The 24,937-nt window shown below is 43.5% G+C and overlaps 1 protein-coding gene across 1 annotated transcript in view; it reads right to left on the bottom strand.

Moving 5' to 3' along the window:
• Positions 1-1,480: 1,480 nt before the first annotated feature.
• Positions 1,481-24,937, bottom strand: part of LOC145359437 (A disintegrin and metalloproteinase with thrombospondin motifs 7-like) — a 200,857-nt gene continuing 177,400 nt past the window's right edge. Inside the window, exons 25-26 of the mRNA XM_080213985.1 lie at positions 6,849-7,309; positions 1,481-2,789 (exon numbers count right to left, since the gene is read on the bottom strand). Of these exons, the coding sequence (XP_080070111.1) occupies positions 7,152-7,309 (158 nt within the window). The 3' untranslated portion in view covers positions 1,481-2,789; positions 6,849-7,151. The remainder of the gene's footprint in view (positions 2,790-6,848; positions 7,310-24,937) is intronic.

Raw genomic sequence — 24,937 nt, 5'->3', positions numbered from 1 at the left:
CACTGTGCCATCCAATGGGCATCACTTGATGCCAGGGATAATCCTGGATGGTTGGCAGTCCTTGGATTTGGTAAATCTGATGGGGAATATTCAACCTTCTGTTTCAGAATGAATGGAGAGCAAAAGTCTCATTGGAATAGGAATCAACCATTCAGCCCCTCGATCTGGCTCTGCTCTTCAATTAGACCGTACCAACCTTCACTTTAACTTCAATCACCTGTCTTTGCTCCAGGGGCAGCAGCTGTGGGCATTCTTTCCTGGGATGTGGGCATCATTGACATAGCCAACATCTATTGCCCACTCCTAATTGCCCTTGGACTGAGAGGTTTACTAGGCTGTTTCTGAGGGCAGGTAAAGTTCAAAAGTTTAAAGTTTGTCCATTAATGTCACAAGTAGGCTTACATTAAAACTGCAATGAAATTACTGCAAAAATCCCCAAGTTGCCTGCTCGGATACACTGAAGGAGAATTTAGCGTGGCCAATGAACCTAACCAGCAAGTCTTTGGGAAGAGTCAACCACATTGCTGGAAGGAGGTCTTGCGGCGCAGTGAGTTAATGTCCCTGCCTCTGAGCCAGAAGCTCTGGGTTCAAGTCCCACCCCAGGACCCGATGGCTAAGGAAAGTGTATTTGTAATGAGGCCAAACAGGTTGCGTGTTAACCTGCAAATCCTTCCAACATGCCAATAGCTGGTGGTAAGGGCAGGAGAGATTCCTGATTACGCACACTCGATATAGAGTGGGGCCTGTCAAGCTATAAGCTTCTGGCAACAGAGTAGCGACCTGTTCCAGGAATTACTAGCCATGGAAACGGACGAAAGTCCATCTTAGTGACCACTAATGCAGGAAGAGAATTGGAATGGGGAAAAAGAGCTGCTGTGGTACTGGAGCCAGGTAAGGAGGACCGATTCCCTTCCCTAAAGGGCATTAGTGAATCAGATGTGTTTTTTATAACAATTGGTGATAACTATCTAGATAGACTGGAGAAGTTGGGACTGTTTTCCTTGGGGGAGGCTAAGTAGAGATTTGATCAAGGTTTTTGATAAGAGAGGGGATTAAGGGTTATGGGGAGAGGGCGGGAATGTGGAACTGAGCCACGACAGATCAGCCATGATCTTACTGAATGGCGGGGCAGGCTCGAAGGGCTAGATGGCCTACTCCTGCTCCTATATCTTATGATCTTATGATCTTATCCAAAATCGTGAGGGTTCTGGGCAGAGCAGATAGGGAAAACTGTTCCCATTGGTGGAAGGATCGAGAACCAGAGGGCACAAGTTGAAGCCAACTGGCAAGAAGAAATGATTTTCTTGCAGCAAGTGGTAAGGGTTTGGAATACATGGTCTGAGTGTGGTGGATGGCAGATTCAATCAGGGCAGATTCTCTGAAAAGAGAATGACAAACCGGATTCATAAACAAAACCCTTTTATAAAATCCTGAGATCATCTGAATAAGATAATGAAGTCAGAGTGTTGATAAATACAAGTTTAATGAAAGTACCATAAACATATCAAAGTTACTTGGAGACTGCACCCTTCAACTGGACCTAATATTTAAATTACACAGACAAATGTGAATTTCCCAGAGAGGAATGAGACTGTAGCCCAAAGATGAGAGTTCTTCCCCGCAGAGAACTCAAGTGAAATACTAACAGTAGCAACAGGGGGCAGTGTTCTGTGTTCATTCTGGGGAGGGAGGGGGTCATGTCTGTTCTCATGAGAGTATCAGTGCTGGGGAAAGAATGTTGATCCATTTCACTTTGCATTCAGTGTCAGTATCAAACATTTCCGGATCAAAAACAGCGCAGGCCACAAAAGCCTCCTCTTCTCGCACATCTATCTCAAACACAGACTTCACAGGGACATTCTCGGAATTCACACACACTCACCTTGTTTGTGGTTTCTTTGACTCAAACTGTCAATCAGTGCTCAATTCGGGGCAGTTCTGATTTTTTGGCTTGCTCCCCTGAAATCTGACTCTGTTTCCAAATTCACCTCATTTAGGAGCAGAGAGAGAAAGATACAGAGATAGAGAGACAACAACGGGGGAGAGGGAGAGGGAGAGAGAGAGAGAGAGAGAGACTCTGAAAGATAGAAGGAGCCACAAAGAGAATGCGAGGGAGAGAGACAGAGAGTCAGAATTGACTTTGAAACCTGGTACCACAGGTAAAAGGATCAAGTAATTCACAGGAAAAGTGTTCATTTTAATTGCAGCTTCAGATTTTGCAACATGCATGCTAATCCCTCATCGTTCAGCTTTTAAATTGTCCATGCGTCTCAGACTTCTGTTAATACTGTCATTTAATGGGACATGCACGGTATTTGGACATGATTACTGATGCAATATAACCTGTTGGGAATGTGGAATCATCTCGCAGAGATGGATTCTAGCTGCGTCTTTGACCAGGAGAATTATAATTTTTATCTCAATTCAACAGTGTTTCATTCCCTACAAAATATACCCAGCTTGCTAAAAGCTGCGCCCTTCCACGTACAATATGAATTATACAGTTTCTTGTGTAGGGTAATGCATTTCATTATCATCACCTACAATGAATGGTAGATTTCAAATTGTTCTCAAACATGCAACATGCAGTTACTGAGTTGTTTCTTTATCGAAAATATTGAACCGTACTGCAGAGATTCTTTGAAGCTGCAAATCAGCATTTGGATTCAGCCAATTGGTGCAAATAAAGCACCAAACGATACGATGTTGGAAGTAAAAATGCCTTGAAATTGATGAGCACACGAAACACTCCAGGCACAGATGCAATAGCAGCAGAATATCTAAAAGCCCTTGGAGAAACAGAATGAGAAATCGCAACAGAAACACATGATAAAATATATCCCAAAGGATGCATTCCAAGTGTCTTGAGACATTCATTATTCCTTAAGATATCCAAGAAACCTGAAGTAATAGAATGCAATCAATTTAGAACTATAAACTTAATGAGTCATCTCATTAAAGTGATCTTGAAAATCTTAACAGAAAGAAATAACACATCTGAAGCAGAAATTGGTGAGACGCAGTTTGGAGTAGGAACAATCGAATCATACAAACCCTACAGTGTAGAAGGAGGGCATTCGACCCATCAAGCCTGCACTGACAACATCCCAACCAGGCCCTATCCCTGCAACACTTGCTAATTCTGCTGACACTAATGGGCAATTTAGCATGGCCAATCCACATATCCTGCAAATCTTTGGGAGGAAACCAGAGCACCCGGAGGAAACCCACACAGACATGGGGACAACATGCAGACTCCACGCAGACGGTGGCCAAGATTGGAATTGAACTCAGGTCCCTGGAGCTGTAAGGCAGCAGTACTAACCACTGTGCCCCCACTGCTGCCAAAGAATAGAAATATTTAACATAGAAAGGAAGGATAGAATATTTATCTGAAGAGCAATCTTTGAAATATATCTACAAGTGAACAAGAACATTTACCTATGCTTCTCAGGCGATAAAAAGCTTTCAAGGATGTTTTAACATCAAAAGCTAATGTACATGTTGCTAAAATGTGACATTGACAGTAAAGATGTGAGATTTATCCAGAGCCTATATTGCAAACATCAGGATGCCAGATGGACAATTAAGATGTTTCAAGTGAAGAGAAGGGCATAGAAAGACTGTGTACAGTCACCAATGTATTCCAATCTGTACACAGGACAAATATTCAGAGTATTAGAAGTGCATCCAGGGGAAGAAATTGCAGGCAAAAACTTTCTTTGTTCAATAATTGCAGGAAATCAGTATGCGGGTACAGCGTGTAATAAAAAAGGCAAATGGGATGTTGGCATTTACTGCAAAGGGATTGGAGTATAGAAGTAGAAAAGTATAGTTGCAATTGTATAGGGTGTAGGTGAGACCACATCTGGAGTGTTGTGTCCAGTTTTGGTGTCCTTATTTGAGGAAGGATGTCATGGCATTGGAGGCAGTTCAGAGAGGGTTCACTAGATTGATTCTGGGGGTGAAAAGGTTGACATATGAGGGGAGCTTGAACAGTTTGAGCTTGTTCTCGCTGGAGTTCAGATGGATGAGAGGGGATCTGATCGAGGTATATAAAATTTTAAAAGGGATTGTTAAGTAAATATGGACCAAATGTTTCCTCTTGTGGAGATACCTTGAACAAGAGGTCACAGGTATAGGTTGAGAGGTGGTAGATTTAAAACTGAGATGAGGAGGAATTACTTCTTGCAGAAGGTGGTGAATTTGTGGAACTCGCTGCCCCACAGTGCGGTGGAGTCTGAATCATTGAATGGTTTCAAGAAGTAGATATATTTCTAATAAAAAAAGGGATAAGGAGAACAGGTGGGGAGGTGGATTTGAGATGGGGAGAGATCAGCCATGATCTGATTGAATGGCGGAACAGACTCAAAGGGCTGAATTTGTCTACTTCCGCTCCTATGTCCTAAGAACACAACAAACTTGTGGTACTCTAATGAATGCACACAGAATCAGAAGAGATTCTAGAAGTTTGGAACATGAATTGAATATAAACACCAAAAATACAAAAATTATTGTTACCAGAAGAAATATATCAAAATTAATCAGAATAAAGAGTGAAGTGGATGGTGTCACAGTGGAACAAGCAGATAGATTTGTCTATTTCAGACACATGATAACAGATGTGATGCCAAAGTTCGAAGCAGGATAGAAATGGCCAGAAGCAACTCTGTGAAGATGAAGGATGTGTTAACAACAAGAAAACTCAAGCTCGTATCAAGGGAAAAACTCTTAAGATGCTACATTTTACCCACTTTCAGTACACCTCAAAGACCTGGACAAAAAATGAAGAAAATAGAGACCGTTGAAACATCAATGCTGAGACATACATTAAAAATTCCACATCCGGAATAGCAGATCAATAAAGAGGTGCTTGAAATTGCATTTGTGGGACATAGGTGTCACTGGCTGGCCAGCATTTATTGGCCATCTCTAGTTGCCTGAGGGCAGTTCAGAGTCAACTATATTGCTGTGATTCTGTAGTCACATGTAGGCCAGACCGGTTAAGGACGGCAGATTTCCTTCCCTAAAGGATATCAGTGAACTAGATGGATTTTTCTGACAATCGACAAAGGTTTTATGGTCATCAGTAGATTCTTAATTCCAGATATTTTTTATTGAATTCAATTTTCACCATCTGCCGAGGCCGGATTCGAACCTGGGTCCCCAGAACATGAGCTGAGTTTCCGGATTAATAGTCTAGTGATAATATCACTAGGCCATTGCCTCCCCCCACCCCCCACCCTCCACCCTCTGTAACATCAGATGTGACATGAGAAAAGAAAATGTCAGTATTTTGGCCACTTGATCAGAACTGAAAAGCTGCCGAGATCTCTTCTGGAGGTCAAAGTGGAGGACAACTGCAAGAGGGTTGACTTAGGCTTAGTTGGATGACAGACACTACAGTGTGGTTGCAGTTGAGCCATAGTCGATGTACGAGGATGGGCAAGACAGATAAATATGACATCCCATGACAATAGATCTCCTGGTAGGGGTAGCTACAAGTGGCAGCGATAACAATTTACAAAACATGATGATTGTGTGGCACACTGAACCAGAACTGGCACCGTGATTGTTACTCTAGTTAACATTACAAAAAGAATGGGTAGGCCCTGTCTGCGGGACCAGCATTGTGCAGTTTATCAAAGTCAGCCATGGAGTTTTAGCAGGTTAAATTTCCACAGTACTGCTGCACACACTTTGGAAGCCAGAGCCTTAGGGAGATAATGTGAACCTAAGCTGTCAGAACTTAGAAAATATGGGTTGTGCACATATGTAGTGTGAGCACACAGTCCATTAGAATCAGACACTTTCTATGTAGCTTGGTGGAGTCTTAAACACAACGGGCTTTTGTGTGAGTCAGCCTCTTTGGAGACCAAAATACAGAGTTAGGAGTGTAATATTCACAGGACATCAAATAACCCTGACTGTAGCACAAAGCTGAGCAGATTGTACACATTAGCTGAAACCTGAGTTCGTCTTTTGTGTGCGTGTTTCTGTCAGCCAGGTGAAGGGCCAGAACTTGTAACACAGAATGAAGTCAAACCCCCCCATACTCTCAGGAGGGGAGAGCTACAATATCTTAACTCCGATTACTTTGTGCTATTCCCCCTGCGACGGTGAGGCACTGGGGAGGAGGCAGACATTGTCAGACGCCAACTTAAGACTTCTCAAGAGAGGCAAATCCAGACAGTGGTAATTTCAAACACGGTAGATTGCAACATGAAGAGTCTCAAGCCAAAGGAAGAGGTGATAATCTGACATTAACACTTAGAGAAAAAAAATCCATTTTGTATTGACCTCTTGGAAGTTATTTACTGGAGATTTCAATGCCATAGATAGTTATTCCACATGACCCATTCTGCAATTTCTGGCAATGAATACTGTTATTGCTACATACATACACATACTATTCAGTCAAAAGCACAGCATAGACTTGTGTGCGCTGTACTGTTAGGCAGCCCCTTTCAAAAAAATAACAGTTTAAAAAAAATTATTAGCACCATGACTCCAATCAGAATGACACATGATCTCGCACCTAAATCTGATGCTTGAAAGTTGAAAATAAAATAGGATTAAAAAAAAACATTCAAGTATGTAAAACTTCTGTGCTGCCCAGCAACACTCAGGACAAGTTAAATGCTGCCAGTCGGACACAGCAGCACCACATGGCATCTTTTTTTCTGCCTTCTTAGCCCTTCAAGTTCTCTGTGCTATTAAACATGTCTTTTATAATTAACAAATCTCACAAAAAGATGGCACTTACTAAACCACTTTTGGGAGAGACACATGTGGTTGTGTTATGGACGGGAGAAGTGTTATTCTTGAAGATAAGGAGCACCACTTACTTGAAAGGACGGTGAGTAACTATAGCAACCGCTAGGCCTCAGACCTTGCTGAGCAATCCCAACATTGTTAAGTCTTCAGTCAACAGTTAGGATTGCTGTCCTGTCAAATGGTTGCATAAACAAGAATACTGAAAGAAAGACACTTTCTTTTATATATATACGTATATATATAACATAATGTCCACGTACAAATCTCTCTTTTTTCCTGAATTGCTTTTGTGCCTTTCAGTCCCTGTAATCCTTTTATTTTCTTGAATTATTATTTTTCTGGAGTCTTTTTTTTGTGGCATCAGTGTTAGTTTTTCATCTCCTTGACACGCGTTCGTTGCCACGGTCTCGTACTCCACTCGGTCGACATGTTTGACAGCATTGCGCCCGCACGGTCTGAAGATAGCAGCGGCCCAAGAGCTTAAGCGTCTGACAGAAGGTGAAGGTCAGCCGATCTCGCTCACAGACATAACCTGAGGATGATGAAAAACATACACAAATACGTCTGTAAGTGTGAAGCAATGAGATTCTATTCTTTTCCTCTCACTCCCTGGCTCTCCTTCCCCTGACTAGTAATTCCAAGGGTGGTGCCCAACAGTCAGTAGCCCACCCAAGTGTCAAGGGGTGGGACTTTACGACCTCGCTCAACCCAAAACTGGAAAATCCCACCTGAGGTCAACAGATCTTTCCATTGTCTGCCCCTCGCCCATTCTGATTCCCATAGTGGAGGGGGCAGTAGAATTCCGGCAAAGATGTCTGTTCATTCATTCATGGGACATGGGCATCGCTAGCTATCATTTATTGCCCATCCAGAGTTGCCGTTGGAGGGAGTTGAGAGTCAGCCATAATGCTGTGACTCTGGGGTCACATGTTGGCCTGACCAGACAAGGACAGCAGATTTCTTTCCCTAAAGGACATTGTTGGATAGCACAGTGGCACGATTGTTAACACTGCTGCCTCACAGCGCCAGGGACCCAGGTTCGATTCCCGGCTTAGGTCACTATCTGTGCAGAGTCTGCACATTCTCCTGTGACTGTGAGGGTTTCCTCCAGATGCTCTGGTTTCCTCCCACATTCCAAAAGACGTGCTGGTTGGGTGCATTGGACGTGCTAAACTCTCCCTCAGTGTACCCAAACAGGCGCTGGAGTGTGGCGACTAGGAGATTTTTACAGTAACTTCATCTGCAGTGTTAATGTAAGTCTTCTTGTGACTAATAAATAAACTTTTTTTTTAGTGAACCAGATGGGTTTTTCCAACAATCAACAATGGTTTCATGGTCATCAGTAGATTCTTAATTCCGAATTTTTTTTTTACTGAATTCAAATTCCACTATCTGCCGTGGCAGGATTCGAACCCAGGTCCCTGGAACTTTAGCTGAGTTTCTGGATTAATAGCCTAGCGACAATACCACTAGGCCATCACCTCCCATCAAGTGGTTACGAAGCCTGAGGGTTACCACCACCATCCCCCAATCAAACATGAGGCAAGGCAAGGAGGTAAACCTTCATGACTGAATCTGTGTTGTTGCCATTATTCTGTCATCCAGCCATCTAACTGACTGAGCTAATAGTAACATAGAGAATAGGCCCACATTGTGAAAACTGATGGATCACATGAAGAGTTTTGATGGTGTGCTTAAGAAGAAACCATTGCAAGAAGGTAAGTAACCAGAGTTCAAGATTAGATGGAAACAAGTCAGAGGGGAAGATAGGGAGTTTTTTTTAATGTTGAGAGTTACTGTGATCTGGAATACACTGCGTAAAAGGGTGGTAATTTTCAAAAAGAAATTGGGTAAATATATGAAGGGGAGAAAACTGCAGGGCTACGGTGAAAGAGGTGAGTGGATAGCTTTTTCAAAGTGGCTGACAGAGGTCTGATGGGCAGAATGGTCTCCTTTTATGTTAAGATTCTATAATACGCCAACACCATTATAGAAAGGATATTATTAAACTAAAAAGAGTTGCAGAAAAAATTTACTAGGATGCTACCGGGACTTGATTGATTGTGTTATAAGGAGAAGCTGAACAGACTGGGACATCTTTCTCTGGAGCGTAGGAGGCTGAGGGGTGACCTTATAGAGGTCTATAAAATAATGAGGGGCACAGGTCAGCTAGATAGTCAATATCTTTTCCCAAAGGTAGGGGAGTCTAAAACTAGAGGGCATAGATTTAAGGTGAGAGGGGAGAGATACAAAAGTGTCCAGAAATTTTTTCACACAGAGGGTGGTGTCTGGAACAAGCTGCCAGAGGTAGTAGTGTAGGCGGGTACAATTTTATCTTTTAAAAAGCATTTAGATAGTTACATGGGCAATATGAGTATAGAGGGATATGGGCCAAATGTGGGCAATTGGGATTAGTTTAGAGGTTTTAAAAAAAAGCATGGACAAGTTGGGTCAAAGGGCCTGTTTCCTTGCTGTAAACCTCTATGACTCCATGACCCCACCCTGGAGAGGTAATCTAGACTTGCGTTCCTGTAGCACCTTTGATAAACTCAAAGACAGGAGCAGGCTTGCAGGGCCGAATGGCCTACCTCTGCTGTCAAGTTCTAAGCTAACATCTCAAAGGGCTTTACAATGAAGTCTTTTTTTAAATTATTCACAGTTTGTAATGTAGGATACACAAAAACCAACTTGTGCATAGCAAATTCTTATAAACAGTAATGTAAGGTTGGCCCCGTAACCTGTTTTAGTGATGTTGTTAAGGGATAACCAGACACCAGCATTGGTGTTTAGGAAGAAGGCCAATGGAACTGGCCAGTTACTTGTAAAGCTCTCTGGTCACAGATGCTTGGTGAGCCCTTTATACAGCTAACTGTTCCTAATTTTGAGGAACACAACAACCTGCCTAGCTAAAGTCACATAACAAGATGATCCAGAAATCTTCCAAATGTTTCTCACCATCACCTAATTGTTATTTCTGAATCTGTCTGGTCTCCACTTCTGCTCTTTTCACCCCTGGTGCACTATGAGCTTTGAGCTTTATGATGTGGAGATGCAGGCATTGGACTGGGGTAAACACAATAAACACAGCGGTCATGGGCATTTGGCCTCTGATCTTCGGGTAAGCGTTCTCCAAGGTGGCCTTCACGTGACAGCGCAGAGTCGCTGAGCAGAGACTGATAGCCAAGTTCCGCACACATAAGGATGGCCTCAACCGGGATCTTGGGTTCATGTCACACTATCTGTAACCCCCACGACTTGCCTAGGTTTGTAGAATCTCACTAACTATCCTGTCTGAAGACAATACACATCTCTTCAACCTCTTCAACCTCTCTCTACTCACATTGTCTGTACTTTCAAGACTTGATTAGCTGTAAAGATTCATATTCCAATCACTACTCTGTAAATTGAGTTTGTGTCTTTATACACCCTGTTTGTGAACAAAACTCCCACTTACCTGATGAAGGAGCAGCGCTCCGAAAGCTAGTGGCGTTTGCTACCAAATAAACCTGTTGGACTTTAACCTGGTGTTGTGAGATTTCTTACTGTCTTTGACCTTTAGACAGGGGCTGTCAATGATTCAAAAATTCCACCTTCGCTATCAGGTAGAAAAAGGCATCAGCTCCACATTGCGATTCCGCAACTATTTTCTTTTGTTGGTTTAAATGCGTTCTGTGAAAATTAGTTACATTGATGCCTGTGACAGGTTTCAGCAGCTGGAGGATATTTCTCATCTGAAGATTTCTCATCTGAAGATTTTTCATCACGTATGACACTCTCTGATAGAACGTGGCCTTTTCATTTTCTTTCTTTATTTAACAGACAGCAGAGAAAGATTGTTTGTTATAATTGTGAAGAAAACAGCAGCCAATTCATCCACTAACTTGATCGAAAGTCAAACTGGATTTTTAAAGTGATTACAGTTGGATAATTAGAGTTTGGGAGTTGTAGTGGGCAAGGAGACCCCAAACGACACTCTTCAATAAGGTGCTAATATTTAGTCTATTTGGCTGCTCTGAAAGCTCTTGGGAGATCCAGTGACTGTGTTTCCAGATGGGGTAACACAGTAGCACAATGGTTAACACTGTTGCCTCACAGCTCCAGGGACTTGGTTCGATTCCTGGCCTGGGTCACTGTCTGTGTGGAGTTTGCACATCCTTCCCATGTCTGTGTGGGTTTCCTCTGGGTGCTCCGGTTTCCTCCCACAGTCCAAAGATGTGCAGGTTAGGTTGTTTGGTCATGTCAAATGACCCTTCAGTGTCCTGGGATGTGTAGGTTAGAGAGACTAGCGGGGTAAATGTGTGCGGATACGGCCTGGGGTGGGATTGTTGTTGGTGCAGATTCAATGGGCCGAATGGCCTCCTTCTGCCCTGTAGGGTTTCTATGATCTTCCCTTGGTCATTTTATACAACAAAGAACTAAAAGAACAATTTTGACTCGTGTGGAACCACGAGCACACAAACATTGCAAAGTTTTAAGAATTAGGGAAGAGTTTCAGGAATTAGGAAGGAGAGTTTCAAGATCTTGGGGTCCAAATCCATAGCCCCCTGAAAGTGGCCCCACAAGTAGATCAGGTGGTAAAGAAGGCGTATGGCATGCTTGCCCTTTTTGGTCGGGGCATTGAGTACAAGAGTCAGGATGTCATGTTGCAGCTTTATAAAACATTGGTTAGGTTGCCTTTAAAATGTTGCATTCAATTCTAGTTGCCACATTACAGGGAGGCGTGGAGGCTTTGGAGAAGGTGCAGACGAGATTTACTAGGGTGCTGCCCGGATTAGATGATATAAGTTAGAAGAAGAGGCCGCACAAACTAGGGCTGTTCTAGAGTGGCAGAGGCTGAGGGGAGATCTAATAGAGGTCTATAAAATTGAGAAGCATAGATAAGGTTGGCAGTCAGAATCTTTTTTCCAGAGTTGAAATACCTAATACTAGTGGTCAGGCACTTATAGTGAGAGGGGGAAAGCTCAAAGGAAGTGTGAGGGGGCAAGTTGGTTTTTACAGAGAGAGTGGGAGGCATCTGGAACAGGGGTGGTGGTGCAGGCAAATACGATAAGGAGTTTAAGGGGCTTTTAGATAAACACATGAATGTGCAAGGAATAGAGGGATATGGACCAAGGGCAGACAGGATGGATTAGTTTAATTTGACATTATGTTTGACAGAACATCGTAGGCCGAAGGGCCTGTTCCTGTGCTGTACTGTTCTAATTAAGGAGTGAATTTCAGGAGTTAGAGAAATAACTTCAATGAACAGGGTGAGTTTTCCTCAGGGCAGTGTTGTGGGTCAAACTATCGTCAGCTGCATCCCTCCATTATCAGTCAGAGGTAGGTATGTTCGCTGATGATTGCACAATATTCCATCCCATTCACAACTCCTTGGACAATGAAGCAATCCGTGGCCATTTGCAGCAACATTCAGGCTTGGGAGCCTTGGGCTGATAAAGTGGCATTTGTCTGACATGTGCCAACAATACTCAAGAGAAATTGTAACCATTACACCACCATTGCCAAAGCCCCTGCCATCGCAGCCATCATTCAACATCTTTGGAGTCACTATTGACGAGAAGGTTGATTGAATCAGTTACATAAATGTGACAGCTGGTACAACACTTAGAGGTTGGAAATTTTGAACTCACGGCCTGATTCCCCCAAAGCCTGTCCACCATTTACAAGGCACTAGTCAGGAGTGTGATGGAATAATCTCCTCTTGCCTGGATGAGTGCAGCTCCAACAACACTCAATACGCAATACCAGGACAAAGCAACCTGTTTGAGTGACAGCCATCCATCACCTTCAACATTCACTCTCTCCAATATTGACAGACACAGTGGCAACTGTGTGTAATATATACAAGGTGCACAGCAGCCACTCACCAAGGCACCTTCAACAGTATCCTCCAAACAATCCCTACCACCTAAAGTGAGAACGGCCATAGACACACGGGAACACCACCACCTGCAAGTTACCCTTCCAAGTCACATACCACCCTGATTCAGAAATACATCACTGTTCCTTCACCATCACTGGAACTCTCTCCTTAACAGCACTGTGGGTGATTCAAGAAGGGGGTTCACTACGACCTTCTCAAGGATGATTAGGGATGGGCAATAAATGCCAGGCCTAGCCAGCAATACGCACGTCTCATGAATGAACAAAAAAAAATTACTGCAGTCTTGAAATTTTTCCATCAAGGTAGAAGGGGAAAATTTGCGAAAATCTCAGCAAAAATACAGGACTGAGACCATAGATATCTGAAAGGGTCTCCTCTTTCCAAACAAACAAATGATAAAAAAGGGCAAGCTTAGCATTTAACCAATTCTTTGTACTGATAACCTTATTGAAAGGTTAGGAGCTGTAAGATAGCAGCGGGAGTGGCTAAGGACATCAGAGGGGAGCAGATAATCACTGATTAGCATAGGGCAAGAGTTTGTACAGAATGCAGCACATATTCATTCGTACAAAGGCTCAATCTCACAGCAACAGCTCCTTTATTTACCATTGAGAATTGCAGTGGGAATTACTGACAGGCTTTGGCATCCAAGCTGCAGGAGTGCACCTTTGATTCTTAGAGGAAGAAATGGTGAATTGGTGAATCAAGTCAAGGTTCAGCAGTCAGTAAATGGGAGCAGTGCCTCCCGCTGTTTTTATTGACCTACCCCTGTTCTGGTTAACTGCAGAAATTGAAGTGAGGGCTGATATTGATATGCCAAGACACTGAGGCATAATGAGATCTGTGTGTTGCAGACTAACCACTGCCCTGCAATTCTTCAATCTTCTCTCCCCTCCTGACACATGCTGTGTTCTTGGTTTTAGCTAGACTCCTCTGCCGTGCCCCTTTGAACATGCATTGTGTGCTATAGACAGTAAATATTGATGGGTTATTCCAAGAGGTGGAGGAAGGGAACTTGATCCCATCTTTATCTGACATCTGCAGAAAGGCAGACCGATAAGCAACACATTTTGTGCTGCTGCAGTTACCTTGACAGCATCAGAAAGACATAAAAACTTCAGTAATAGCAGAAATAGGCCATTCAGCCCCTCAAGCCTGCCCCTGCTCCATCATTCAATAAGGCCATGGCTGAACTTCTACCTCAACTCCACTTTCCCTACTCAACTCCAAATCTACTAATTCCCCTTGTATCCAAAATATAACAATCCAGGTATTGAAAATACTCAAATCCACAACTCTCTGGGGAAGAGAATTCCAAAGATTCACAACTCTCTGAGTGAAAACATTTCTTAAATGGTGGAAACTTTACATTGAGATTGCAATCTGCTAGATCTAGACTCTGGCTGGGAAACGCAGTTCCTGTTCAGTCCTTTCAGAATTTTGGATCTTCCAGTGAGATGCCAGCGAACAGGCATCACAATTACATTACAATCTGACAGAGCAACTGTAGCCTGGTGATAACTTCATCCTGATAATATTTCATAGAATTTACTGTGCAGGAGGAGGCCATTTGGCCCATCAAGCCTGCAGCAACCCCAACCCCACCCAGGTCCCATACCTGTAACCCCACATATTTACCCTCCTAATCTCCCTGACACTAAGGGGCAATTTATCGTAGCCAATCAACCTAACCCACACATCTTTGGACTGTGGGAGGAAACCCACGCAGACATGGGGAGAATGAGCAAACTCTACACAGACAGTCACTTGAGGCCAGAATTGAACCAGGGTCCCTGGCGCTGTGAGGCAGCAGTGCCAACATTGTGCCACCCCATCAGTAAAGGGCTCGTCTGGGATTTGAACCTGGGAACTCTTGCAAACTTGCTAATTGTAACACCCAAAGCAAGAATCATATCCCTAGACCAAAGAGCCATTGTTACTCATATTTTTAAAATGTATTTATACATATTTAGTCATATATGTTGCAGAACTATTTGTCTCTGCATTGTGCACAAATCCAACAGGTGAGTTGGATTTCTTTTTCCCTATTGTAGGATGTGCAGTTTGGAAGATGCTATCACACTTGCTTTGCTTTCAGCAGATATAGCATCAAACTCAGGAATATGAACTAAACTTTTGTTGAATGTTTTACAAAATGCATTTTTGAGGTACAGACACGTGCAGTGCCGTTAGTTTGTCAAACATACAGTACTGGGTTGTGTCAGGCTACCCTGAACTGCACGGCAGGACGATGGAACAATAGATCAGGCCCTCAACAGCCAGTAATGACACTGAGAGCAAGATGAAAAGCTTTGACAAAATGCCTTTTTGCAGCAATACACCCAGTGTTATTCACGTGAAAATCAACCAGCTATGACTTGTGAATCAGCAAACCTTGCTGGTCGATTTACATTCCTCCATACTTTATTAAGGTTCCAGAAACCCCGTTGCACTCACAATGCCATTACCAGCTTGCATTTCGTAGAAGAATCACAGAATCCCCACAGTGTAGGAGGCCATTTGGTCCATTGAGTCTGCACCGACCCACAATCCCATCCAGGCCCTATCCCCGTAATCCCACATTTTAAAGTTTATTTACTAGTGTCACAAGTAGGCTTATATAGTACTGCATTGTTACTGTGAAAGCCCATGTATTTACCCTGCTAGTCCCCTTGACACTAAGAGGCAATTTAGCATGGCCAATCTACCTACTTGGCACAACTTTCGGACTGTGGGAGGAAACTGGAGCATCTGGAGGAAACCCACGCAGACACGGGGAGAATGTGCAAACTCCACACACACAGTCACCCAAGGGTGGAATTGAACCCGGATCCCTGGAGCTACGGCAGCAGTGCCAACCACTGTGCCAACATGCATTCCAGTGGAATCTACAGAATCCCTACAATGCAGAAGGAGGCCATTCGCCCCATCGAGTCTGCACGACAAAATCCCACCCAGACACTAACCCTGTAACCCCACATATTTACCCCGCCAATCCCTCTAACCAATGCATCCTGGGACACTAAAGGGCAATTTAGCATATCCAATGCATCTAACCTGCATATTGTTAGACTGTGGGTTCTTCTACCCCAATATCTTCTACTCCTTGGGGAAACATGGCAATATATTCTTCAGAACACTTGAAGGTAAATCATTTACACTGACAGATATGGGGTGACTTTTTTTGTTAGCCTGCTGTTTCTCTGCAAAAGATCAGCAGGGGCACTGGAGGGGGGGGGCGGACAATGGAAGGTGTTAATAAGGAAAATGTGAAGAAAGGCCAAATTATTGAAAAACTGATGAAGATCAGAGGCAATAAATTCTCCCCATCGTGAGGCATTAGATAAAGAAGAGCATCTTAATGTGTTGGCGAATTCTGTCACGACCAACTGAGTGAATGGCTCTAATAAAGCAGGAGGAAACAAAAGTGAGAGAAAGCATGAGAAAAAGGGAGCAACGGGTGACACATTCAGCAATCTGTCACAGGCCACTAAAAAAAACCAGATCATTTAGAAAGGAAGCATTTCTCAGTGGACGTACAAGGAATGCTGGGCAATGATAGAAAACTCAATCCTTCATTTGTACCCAAAATAAAAACAGCTTTGCTAATAGGTCAGCCAATGGCATTCTTTCTACCAACAGGGCATGAAGTGAATCAAGGTTAACTCTTTCTCACCAAGACTCCTTGGGCACTTTGCTTTGTTTTTGATGCAATTCTGCACTTGTCAACAATTTACTAATCTCCAACTATTCCTTGATAACTGATTACCAGTTTTGTCTCCTTTGCCTGAGGAAGGATATGTTCTCCTTAGACAGGGTGCAACATAAGTTAATGGGATTTATTCTTGGGTTGAGAGGGATGTCCAGTAGGTTTAAGTTAAGTTTATTTATTTAAGTTAAGTGTGACAAGTAGGCTTATATTAACGCTACAAATAAGTTACTGTGAAAATCCCCTAGTTGGCACACTCCGGTGCCTGTTTGGATACGCAGGGAGAATTTAACATGACCAATGCAACAAACCAATACGTCCTTTGGACTTTGAGCGGAAACCGGAGCACCTGGAGGAAACCTAAGCAGACACGGGGAGGATGTGCAAACTCCACACGGACAGAGACCCAAGCAGGAATTGAACCAGGTCCCTGGCAGCAGTGCTAACCACTGTATCACCGTGTCACAGAGATTGAGCAGAATGGGCCTGTGTGCTCTGGGGTTTAGAAGAATTGGAGGAAGGTGATCCGTTGAAATGTATAAAATTCTAGGAGGAATGAAGAGGATGGATACTGAAATGCAGTTTCCCCTGGCTGGCGAGGTCATGCTCTCACGGCGAGGGTCTGAACTGAAACGGGAAGACATTTCTTCATGCAAGAGGGCAGTGAATGTTCTTATGGTCTTATGAATATTTGAAATTATTTACGACAGAGAATCGCCCATGTATGTTAATTGTTTATTAATTATTTTTAATTGAATGCATTAACTAGTGATTCAATTGTGCCCCTCCAAATAAACACAGCTTGAAACGATGGTGGTGGGTTAGGAGGTGTACGCTTGTAATCCATAACACTGGAAATATATGGATATTGATTTGGAAGGAAAAAAATTTCCTGCTTCACCACCCTCTCCCAATTTCCGGAATGTGACAATGGTAACTATCTTCAAGAGGGGAGGTAAATCATGTTGTGAAAACTATCAAGGTATTTCCCTCTTTTTCATAGCAGGGAAAATAGCAGGGTTGGAGCCAGAAAGACTGTTGTGGTTCTTTGAGGTCAAGCATTTCAGTTCCAGGACATTGCTCAGGGTAGTGTCTTCAGTTGTTTCATCAATGACCTTCTCTCCATTATAAGGACAGAAGTGAGGATGTTTACAACGTTCAGTGCCATTCACAATCCCTTAGACATTGTCCACATGCAGCAAGACCGGGACAATATTCATGCTTGGGCTTATAAACGGCAGGTGACATTTGCAGGGTAATGTTGCTAAGTCGTAAATGCTTGTTTGGAGAACCAGTAATGGGTCAAATGGCCTCCTTCTGTGCTGTAGCAATTCTGTGATGTAAATACAGTGGCTACAAGAACAGGTCAAAGGCTGGGAATCCTGTGGTGAGTAACTCACCTCCTGACTCTCCAAAGCCTGTCCACCACCTACCAGGCACAAGTCAGGAGTGTGATGGAATACTCTCCACTTGCCTGGATGGGTGCAGCTCCAACAACACTCAAGAAGCTCGACACCATCCAGGACAAAGCAGCTCGCTTCATTGGTACCCCATCCACCACATTTAGCATTCACTCCACCACCGACACACAGAGGCAGAAATGTGTACCATCTTTGAGATGTGCTGGAGCAACTCACCAAGGCTCCTCAGGCAGCACCTTCCAAACTCACAACCTTTAATACCTAGGAGGACAAGGGCAGCAGATACATGGGAACAATACCACCTGCAAGTTCCCCTCCTAGCTACTCACCATCCTGACTTGGAAGTATATCGATGTTCCTTCACTGTTCATAGAATCATAGAATCCCTATAGTGCAGAAGGAGGCCATTTAGCCCATCGAGTCTGCACCGACAATACCCAGGCTCTATCTTGTAACCCCATGTATTTACCTTGCTAGTCCCCCTGACACTAAGGGGCAATTTTGCTTGGCCATTGCACCTAACATGCACATCTCTGGACTGTGGGAGGAAACTGGAGCACCCAGAAGAAACCCACGCAGACACAGGGAGAACCTGCAAACTCTGTACAATCATTCAAGGCTGGAATTGAACACAGGTCCCTGGCCACATGAGGCAGGATCATAATCCAGAAACTCACTCCAGAATAGAGTATATCTACACCAAAGGAACTGGAACGGTTCAACAGCTCACCTCCACCTTCTTAACGGCAATGAGTGATGAGCAATTAATACTGGGTGAACCATCCCGTGAATAAATTTATTAAAAATCTCTCAACATTTTCCTGTATCGCCTACTCCCCGTGGCTGAGGAAATCTTCCCAGAGACACAGTTTGGCTTTAGTCCTTCCAGAGGAACATTTGACATGGTCTTTGTTGCCAAACAAATCCAGGAAAAATGTCAAGAACAACACCAAGAAATCTTCACTGTCTTCGTTGGCCTGACCAGAGCACTTGACCTCAGTAAATCATGAAACTTTGTGGATAGTGCTCCAGAGATTTGGATGTTCAAGAAACTTCATCACAATCCTGAAACTGCTTCCTAACAATCCGCCTGCAACAGTCCTGTGTTCGAGATCTGAAACAGATGCCTTCAAAGTCTAGGCTGGTGTTAAACAAGGCAGTGTGAGAGCCCCCATACTATTTACAATCTACCTGACTGTGGCTATTCATCTCCTAACCTGCCTCTGGTATTACATATCGCTTAAATGTGTGGCGACTAGGGGAATTTCATAGTAACTTCATTGCAGTAAGCCTACTTGTGACACTAATAAAATAAACTTTTATTTTACTTTCTTTCTGGGAATAGCAGTGAATGTTCAATCACTGATTATATCCAAGACGGAGAGGAATAGTATTTTAGACACCAAGTCAAATTAAGGGGTTTAAGGACAGGGTAGGAAAGTAGAATTGAGGCAGGGGATCAGCGTTGACCTATTGAATAGTAGGACAGGCTCAAAGATTCAGATGGCTGACTCCTCTGTTCTTCATGTAATCTTTTTATTTTTCTCTTGTTTATTGACATTTCAAGCTTGCTCCTCAGCGCTCTTTGTTCCCACCTGTGACTTGTAAACATGGAGTAGCAGATGTAATGAATGAAGGCTGTGCTGCTGTTCCCCGTGCCACTCTCAAGCAAAAAGATTCAGTCTCACTCAGAATTATTTTCCGAAAGTAATTTCATGTAAATTAAATCCAAAATGTGGAACAAATTCAAGTAAATTTTCATAATCCTAGTTAAGCTCGTTTTGCCATTTCGGTCACAGATCAGCTCCAAGTTCACATATATGTCATGTCACTGAGACTCATTGCACGTGATACTCTCAAACAGCCTGTGGGAAAATTGCTTCCTGCTCTGAATCTCACTTTCCAGTCTCTGATAGTCCACAGTAAGGTTGATTGGCCGTGCTAAATTGCCCCTTAGTGTCAGGACGACTAGCGGGACAAATGAGGTTACGGGGATAGGACCTGGGTGGGATAGTGATCTGTGCAGACTTGATGGGCCAAATGGCCTCGTTTTGCATTGTAGGGATTCTATGATTCTTTACCAGTTGGCTGGAGAGAAACAGATATTGCATATTTCCACTGTAACATTGATCAATGTGGCACTGCCTCAGCTCAGAAGTTTGAAGTTGCAATGAAGTTACTGTGGAAATCCTTGGTTACCACACTCCAGCACCTGTTTGGGAACAATGAGGGAGAATTTAGCATGGCCAATACACCTAACCAGCATGTCTTTCAGACTGTGGGAGGAAACCGGAGCACCCAGAAGAAACCCACGCAGGCATGGGGAAAACATGCAGACCCCACATAGACAGTGACCTAAGCCAGGAATCAAACCCCTTGTGGTGGCAGCACTGCTAACCACTGTGCCACCCATTCACTCCAGAAACCATGGTCATGCCTTTTTTTAAACTTATAAATCAATGCTCTCCTACCTGACCTTCCACCTCACTTAAACCTGAGTTCCCCAAAACTCTGCAGTCCTTGTCCTAATTCGCACCAAGTCTGTTCACATATCACCCCTGTACGTGCAGAGCCACCTTGCATCCCAGATCTCCAATGCCTTCATTTTAAAATTGATTTTTGTTTTCAGATATTTCCGTGGCCTCATCCACCAAATCCTGTAATCCCTTCAGACTTCACAACCCTCAGATATCTCTACACTCCTCCAATTCTGGCCTCTTGAGCATCCTGATTTCTATCACTCCACCACTTCATTGACTGCGTCCTAATTTCTGGAATTCCCTCCCGAAACCTCTCCACCCTTTCCTCCTTCTTTCAGTCTCTCTTTAAAACGTTCTGTTTGACCAAACTTTTGATCACCTGTCCTAATATTTCCAGGTTCAATGCTTATGTATGTTTGATGACACTCCACTCAAATACCTTGGGCTACATTACAAGTGTTGTATAAGCTGCTGTTGTTTATACCAAAACAGATTCCTCATTGGCCAGTCTGTCGTGCCCATCCCATGTTTCATCATTTCACCTGTCCAATAATCTACTCAACAAACTGTTCACCAGGACTTGTTTCCCCAAGTTTAACTTCTTAGATTGAAACAGGAGGAGGCCACTCAGACCCTCAAGACTGTCCTGCCATCTTTGAGACCATGGTTATCTCATGATCATAGAATCCCTACAGTACAGAAGGAGGTCATTTGGCCTGTCGAATCTGTGCCAAGCTCAATCCTACCCAGGCTCTATTCCTGTAACTCTATACATTTACCCTGCTAATCCTCCTGGAATTAGGGTCAATTTAGCACGGCCCATCCACCTAACCTGCACACCTTTGGACTGTGGGAGGAAGCTGGAGCACCTGGAGGAAACCCATGCAGACATGGGAAGAACATGCAGACTCTGCACAGACAGTGACCCGAGGCTGGAATTAAACCCGGATCCCTGGCACTGTGAGGCAGCAGTGCTAACCCCTGTGCCATCCGAGATCTTGGAACTGTCCCCCAAATAGCACTTTGCGTGAGTGTACTTGCTCCAGGTGGACTCCTAGCACCACCTTTGCAAGGGCAAATATATCTGGGTAATAAATACTTTTCAGCAGAGATGTAGTAATATTGTTACTGGACTAGTAATCCAAAGACAGTTTAATTCTCTGGGGACTTGGGTTCAAATCCCACTACGACAGATGGCGAAAATCTGAATTCAATAAAATTCTGGAATTAAAAGTCTAATGATGACCATTAAACCATTGTTGATTGTAGTAAAAACCCCTCTGGTTCACTAATGTCCCTTAGGGAAGGAAACCTTACCTGGTCTGGCTGACATGTGACTCCAGAGCCACAGCAATGTGGCTGACTCTTAAATGCCCTCTGAAATGGCCCTGCAAGCCACTCAGTTCAAAGGTAATTAGGGATGGGCAATAAGTGCTGGCCCAGCCAGCAATTCTCACATCCCCTGAACAAATGTTTAAAAATGGCTGATCTGCATCCTTCACCCTGACTTCATCCGCCATCTTGCTTCACATCTTTCAATACCTTCATCCAGGAAAAATCTACCAATCTCAGATTTTAAATTAAAAATTTACCTCTGACCGCTCCTATCTTTTGCAGGAGAGAATTTCACATTTCTGTCACCCTTTGTCTAAAGTTTCCTAACTTCTCCCCCGATTGCACAAGCCCTGATTTTAAGGTAATGTCCCCTCAGTTTAGTTTCCTCCACCAATGGAGAAAGTTCTTCTTGAGCTAATCTATAATTTACCTCAAAATTCTAAAACCTTCAATCAAGTCTCACCGCAACCATCTACATTCTGGGAACTGGATTACTTAATCCCGCTTCAGAATTTAACCCTTGGCGCCTTGGAACCCTTCTGGTAAATCTGCTCTACACCCTTTGAAATCCTTTCTAAGAAATCCTTTCTAAGGCTTGATGTCCAGGAACAATACAAAGAGCTCCAGATGTGGTCTAACCAGGGATTTGTACAGATGCAGTAAGACACCATCCCTTTTACATTCCCATTTAAGGTCATCTGGAGAGGAGAGTGGTGACCTTGGAAGAATGTCTGGAGTTAACCAAAGTCAAAGGCTTTCACTTCTGCGGTTGAACCACAATGACCTTTGCACAAAAGGTCACAAATTTACATAACCTCTCAGTATTAATTTGTTGTCCATGTAATCTCACACGGGATCTCAAGATCTGCAATGGAATTTGACTCCATAAATTTCTCCGCACTGTATGAAGTAGTTAATGTGAAAATGGCCAAGTGTGGGGTCCAGATGTTTCTCCTATTACCACAATAGACAGTTTGGTTAGTTTAACCCACAGCACAAACAGATAGGAAGAATGGATAGCTCACTGGAGTGGGATGTGTCTCCCGACATTTACTTAACCTCATTCCAGGTCATGGCAATTATGCAAAACACCTTCTGAATGTGCAAACTCTGGGTGTGGGTGGGTGTGGTTTGGGGAACCACTTAACCAGTGACCCTCATTGGAATGGGTCATGAATAGGTTTGGGTGAAAATCCAGACGATGGCTCCCATAGTTGGATAACTCACTGGAAGCAGGTGGTCTCTGAGACCCTCTCCAGCTATGTGGTGACTGACACAGCCACAGGTTGCCCTGTGGAGGGGCTTCCCTTCCAAAATGATGCTCCAACATCTGCGACCATATTTCACGACAAAATGTTAAAGTTGCGGAGAGGGTGCCTCAAGGTGGAGGTGCCCTCTCACTCTCTGACCAACAATGTCAGGCTGAAGCTCCTTCTGTACTGCAGGGTCTCCTATTGCTTTCTAGCTTCCAGAGCTTGCCCGCCCACTGTCCTTAACTGGATGGTAAGTATGCCCCCTGGACACTAATTGGCCAATTCAGGGGAAATCCCTGCTGTGTGACTGCTCCTTGCACAATGTGGGGCTGGGACTCCCATCTGACTCTAACTCTTGGATCCTGCCCCAAAACACCAAATCCTGGCCCAGGTGTCTCTGCTCAAGACGACACAAACAAGAACTTGTTTGAGACATTAGAGTTAAGTTTTTTGAGGTCGGACAGAGGGAGAACATATCTCCTTTTCTTTGTGCTCTGCCACTATTCTTTTGGCTCACGTCCAATGGGGTTGGAGAATTGGCGGAAACCCCAGCACAACTGCACACTTCAGGAAAAGAAACGGGAAATATGGAATGACGTAATAATACTTCTGTCCGTTGCTTTTAAGTGTACATTTCAGTCTTGACTTCTGTGCTGCTCTAGACTGCTGTGAGATTGCATTAACAGATCCCAGGCTGATTTAACAATTCAAATTCAAAGTACAACTGTTTTCTGCTTTATGAACCCAGAGCGTCTCGGGAGTCGGGGGTTTGGGGGCAGTGAGATGGAGAGCCAAGTGACGCCTGGATAATCTTCACGCTTAAAAGGAATCCCACAGGGAAATCTAACGCCGGCTCATGTGGCAGGGAAAGTGGAATTCCTCTCTGCATTTACAAACCTTTCTGACAGCTTCAATAATCTGAAGACAAAGCGGATCTGAAGCTTGCTGTGAACTGTTACTGGGGCGACGGGGAGGAGGGGGAGGGCCAGTTTCATCCAACTTGTTTTCTGTCATTCAAAATAAATTCCACAAGAGCAGGGAGGGTTTTGCAAACTTCATGGGCCTTCTCTCCTCCCTTTGCATATTTTTGTTGCATGTTTAAAGTGTAATAAGCAGTAGGATTTTATTTTTTATTTTCCCCTGCCCACTTCTGCCATCTGCAGCAGCTGTAAACGTTCCTCACATTCTGGCGCAAAAACACTTTAGGATAAGTGGCCCAAACACTGCTGACAAAAAGTATTCGGGATAGTATTAGATCCAAAGGGGAATCATATAAAGTTGCTCGAAAAAGTAGCAAATGTGAGGATTGGGAGCAGTTCAGAATTCCGCAAAGGAAGACTCAGAGATTGACCAAGAGGGGAAAAACAGAATACAAGAGTAAACTTGTAAGTAAAATAAAAATGGACTGTTAAAAGCTACATAAATACATTAAAAGAACAAGATTAGTGAAGACAAATGTAGGTCCCTTACGATCCAAAACAGGAAAATTTATAATAGAGAACAAGGGAGTGGCAGAACAATTAAACAAGTACAGTAGTTCTGCCTTCATGGAGAAAGACAAAAGTAACTTCCCAGAAGTGCTAAGGAACCGGGGATTAGTGAGAAGGAGGAATTGAAAGAAATTAGTATTACTAGAAAAATATGTTGGAGAGATTAATAGGACTGAAAGCTGATACATTCCCAGGACCTGATAACTTACATCCCAGGGTACTAAAGGAAATGGCCGTGGAAATAGTGGATGAATTGTTTGTCATCTTGCAAAATTTTGTAGATTCCGGAACAGTCCTGGCGGATTGGAAGGTGGCAAACATAACACCACTATTTAAAAAAGGAAGGAGGAAACAGGAAATTACAGACCGGTTAGCCTAACATCAGTGGTAGGGAAAATAGTAGAGTTTATTATAAAGGATATGATAACAGAACACTCAGAAAATATCAGCAGGAACAGGCAAAATTAACATAGATTTATGAAAGGGAAATTGTATTTGATAAACTCACTGGAGTTTTTTGAGAAAGTAACTAGTAGAATAGTTAAGGGCGGCACGGTAGCGCAGTGGTTAGCACTGCTGCTTCACAGC

Source organism: Carcharhinus amblyrhynchos, chromosome 28 (assembly GCF_965287045.1).
Source record: "Carcharhinus amblyrhynchos chromosome 28, sCarAmb.v2.hapA, whole genome shotgun sequence".
In the NCBI taxonomy this organism is placed as follows: Eukaryota; Metazoa; Chordata; class Chondrichthyes; order Carcharhiniformes; family Carcharhinidae; genus Carcharhinus; species Carcharhinus amblyrhynchos.
Note: the sequence above shows the minus strand (reverse complement) of the source record. Positions and strands in the feature narration are given on the sequence as shown.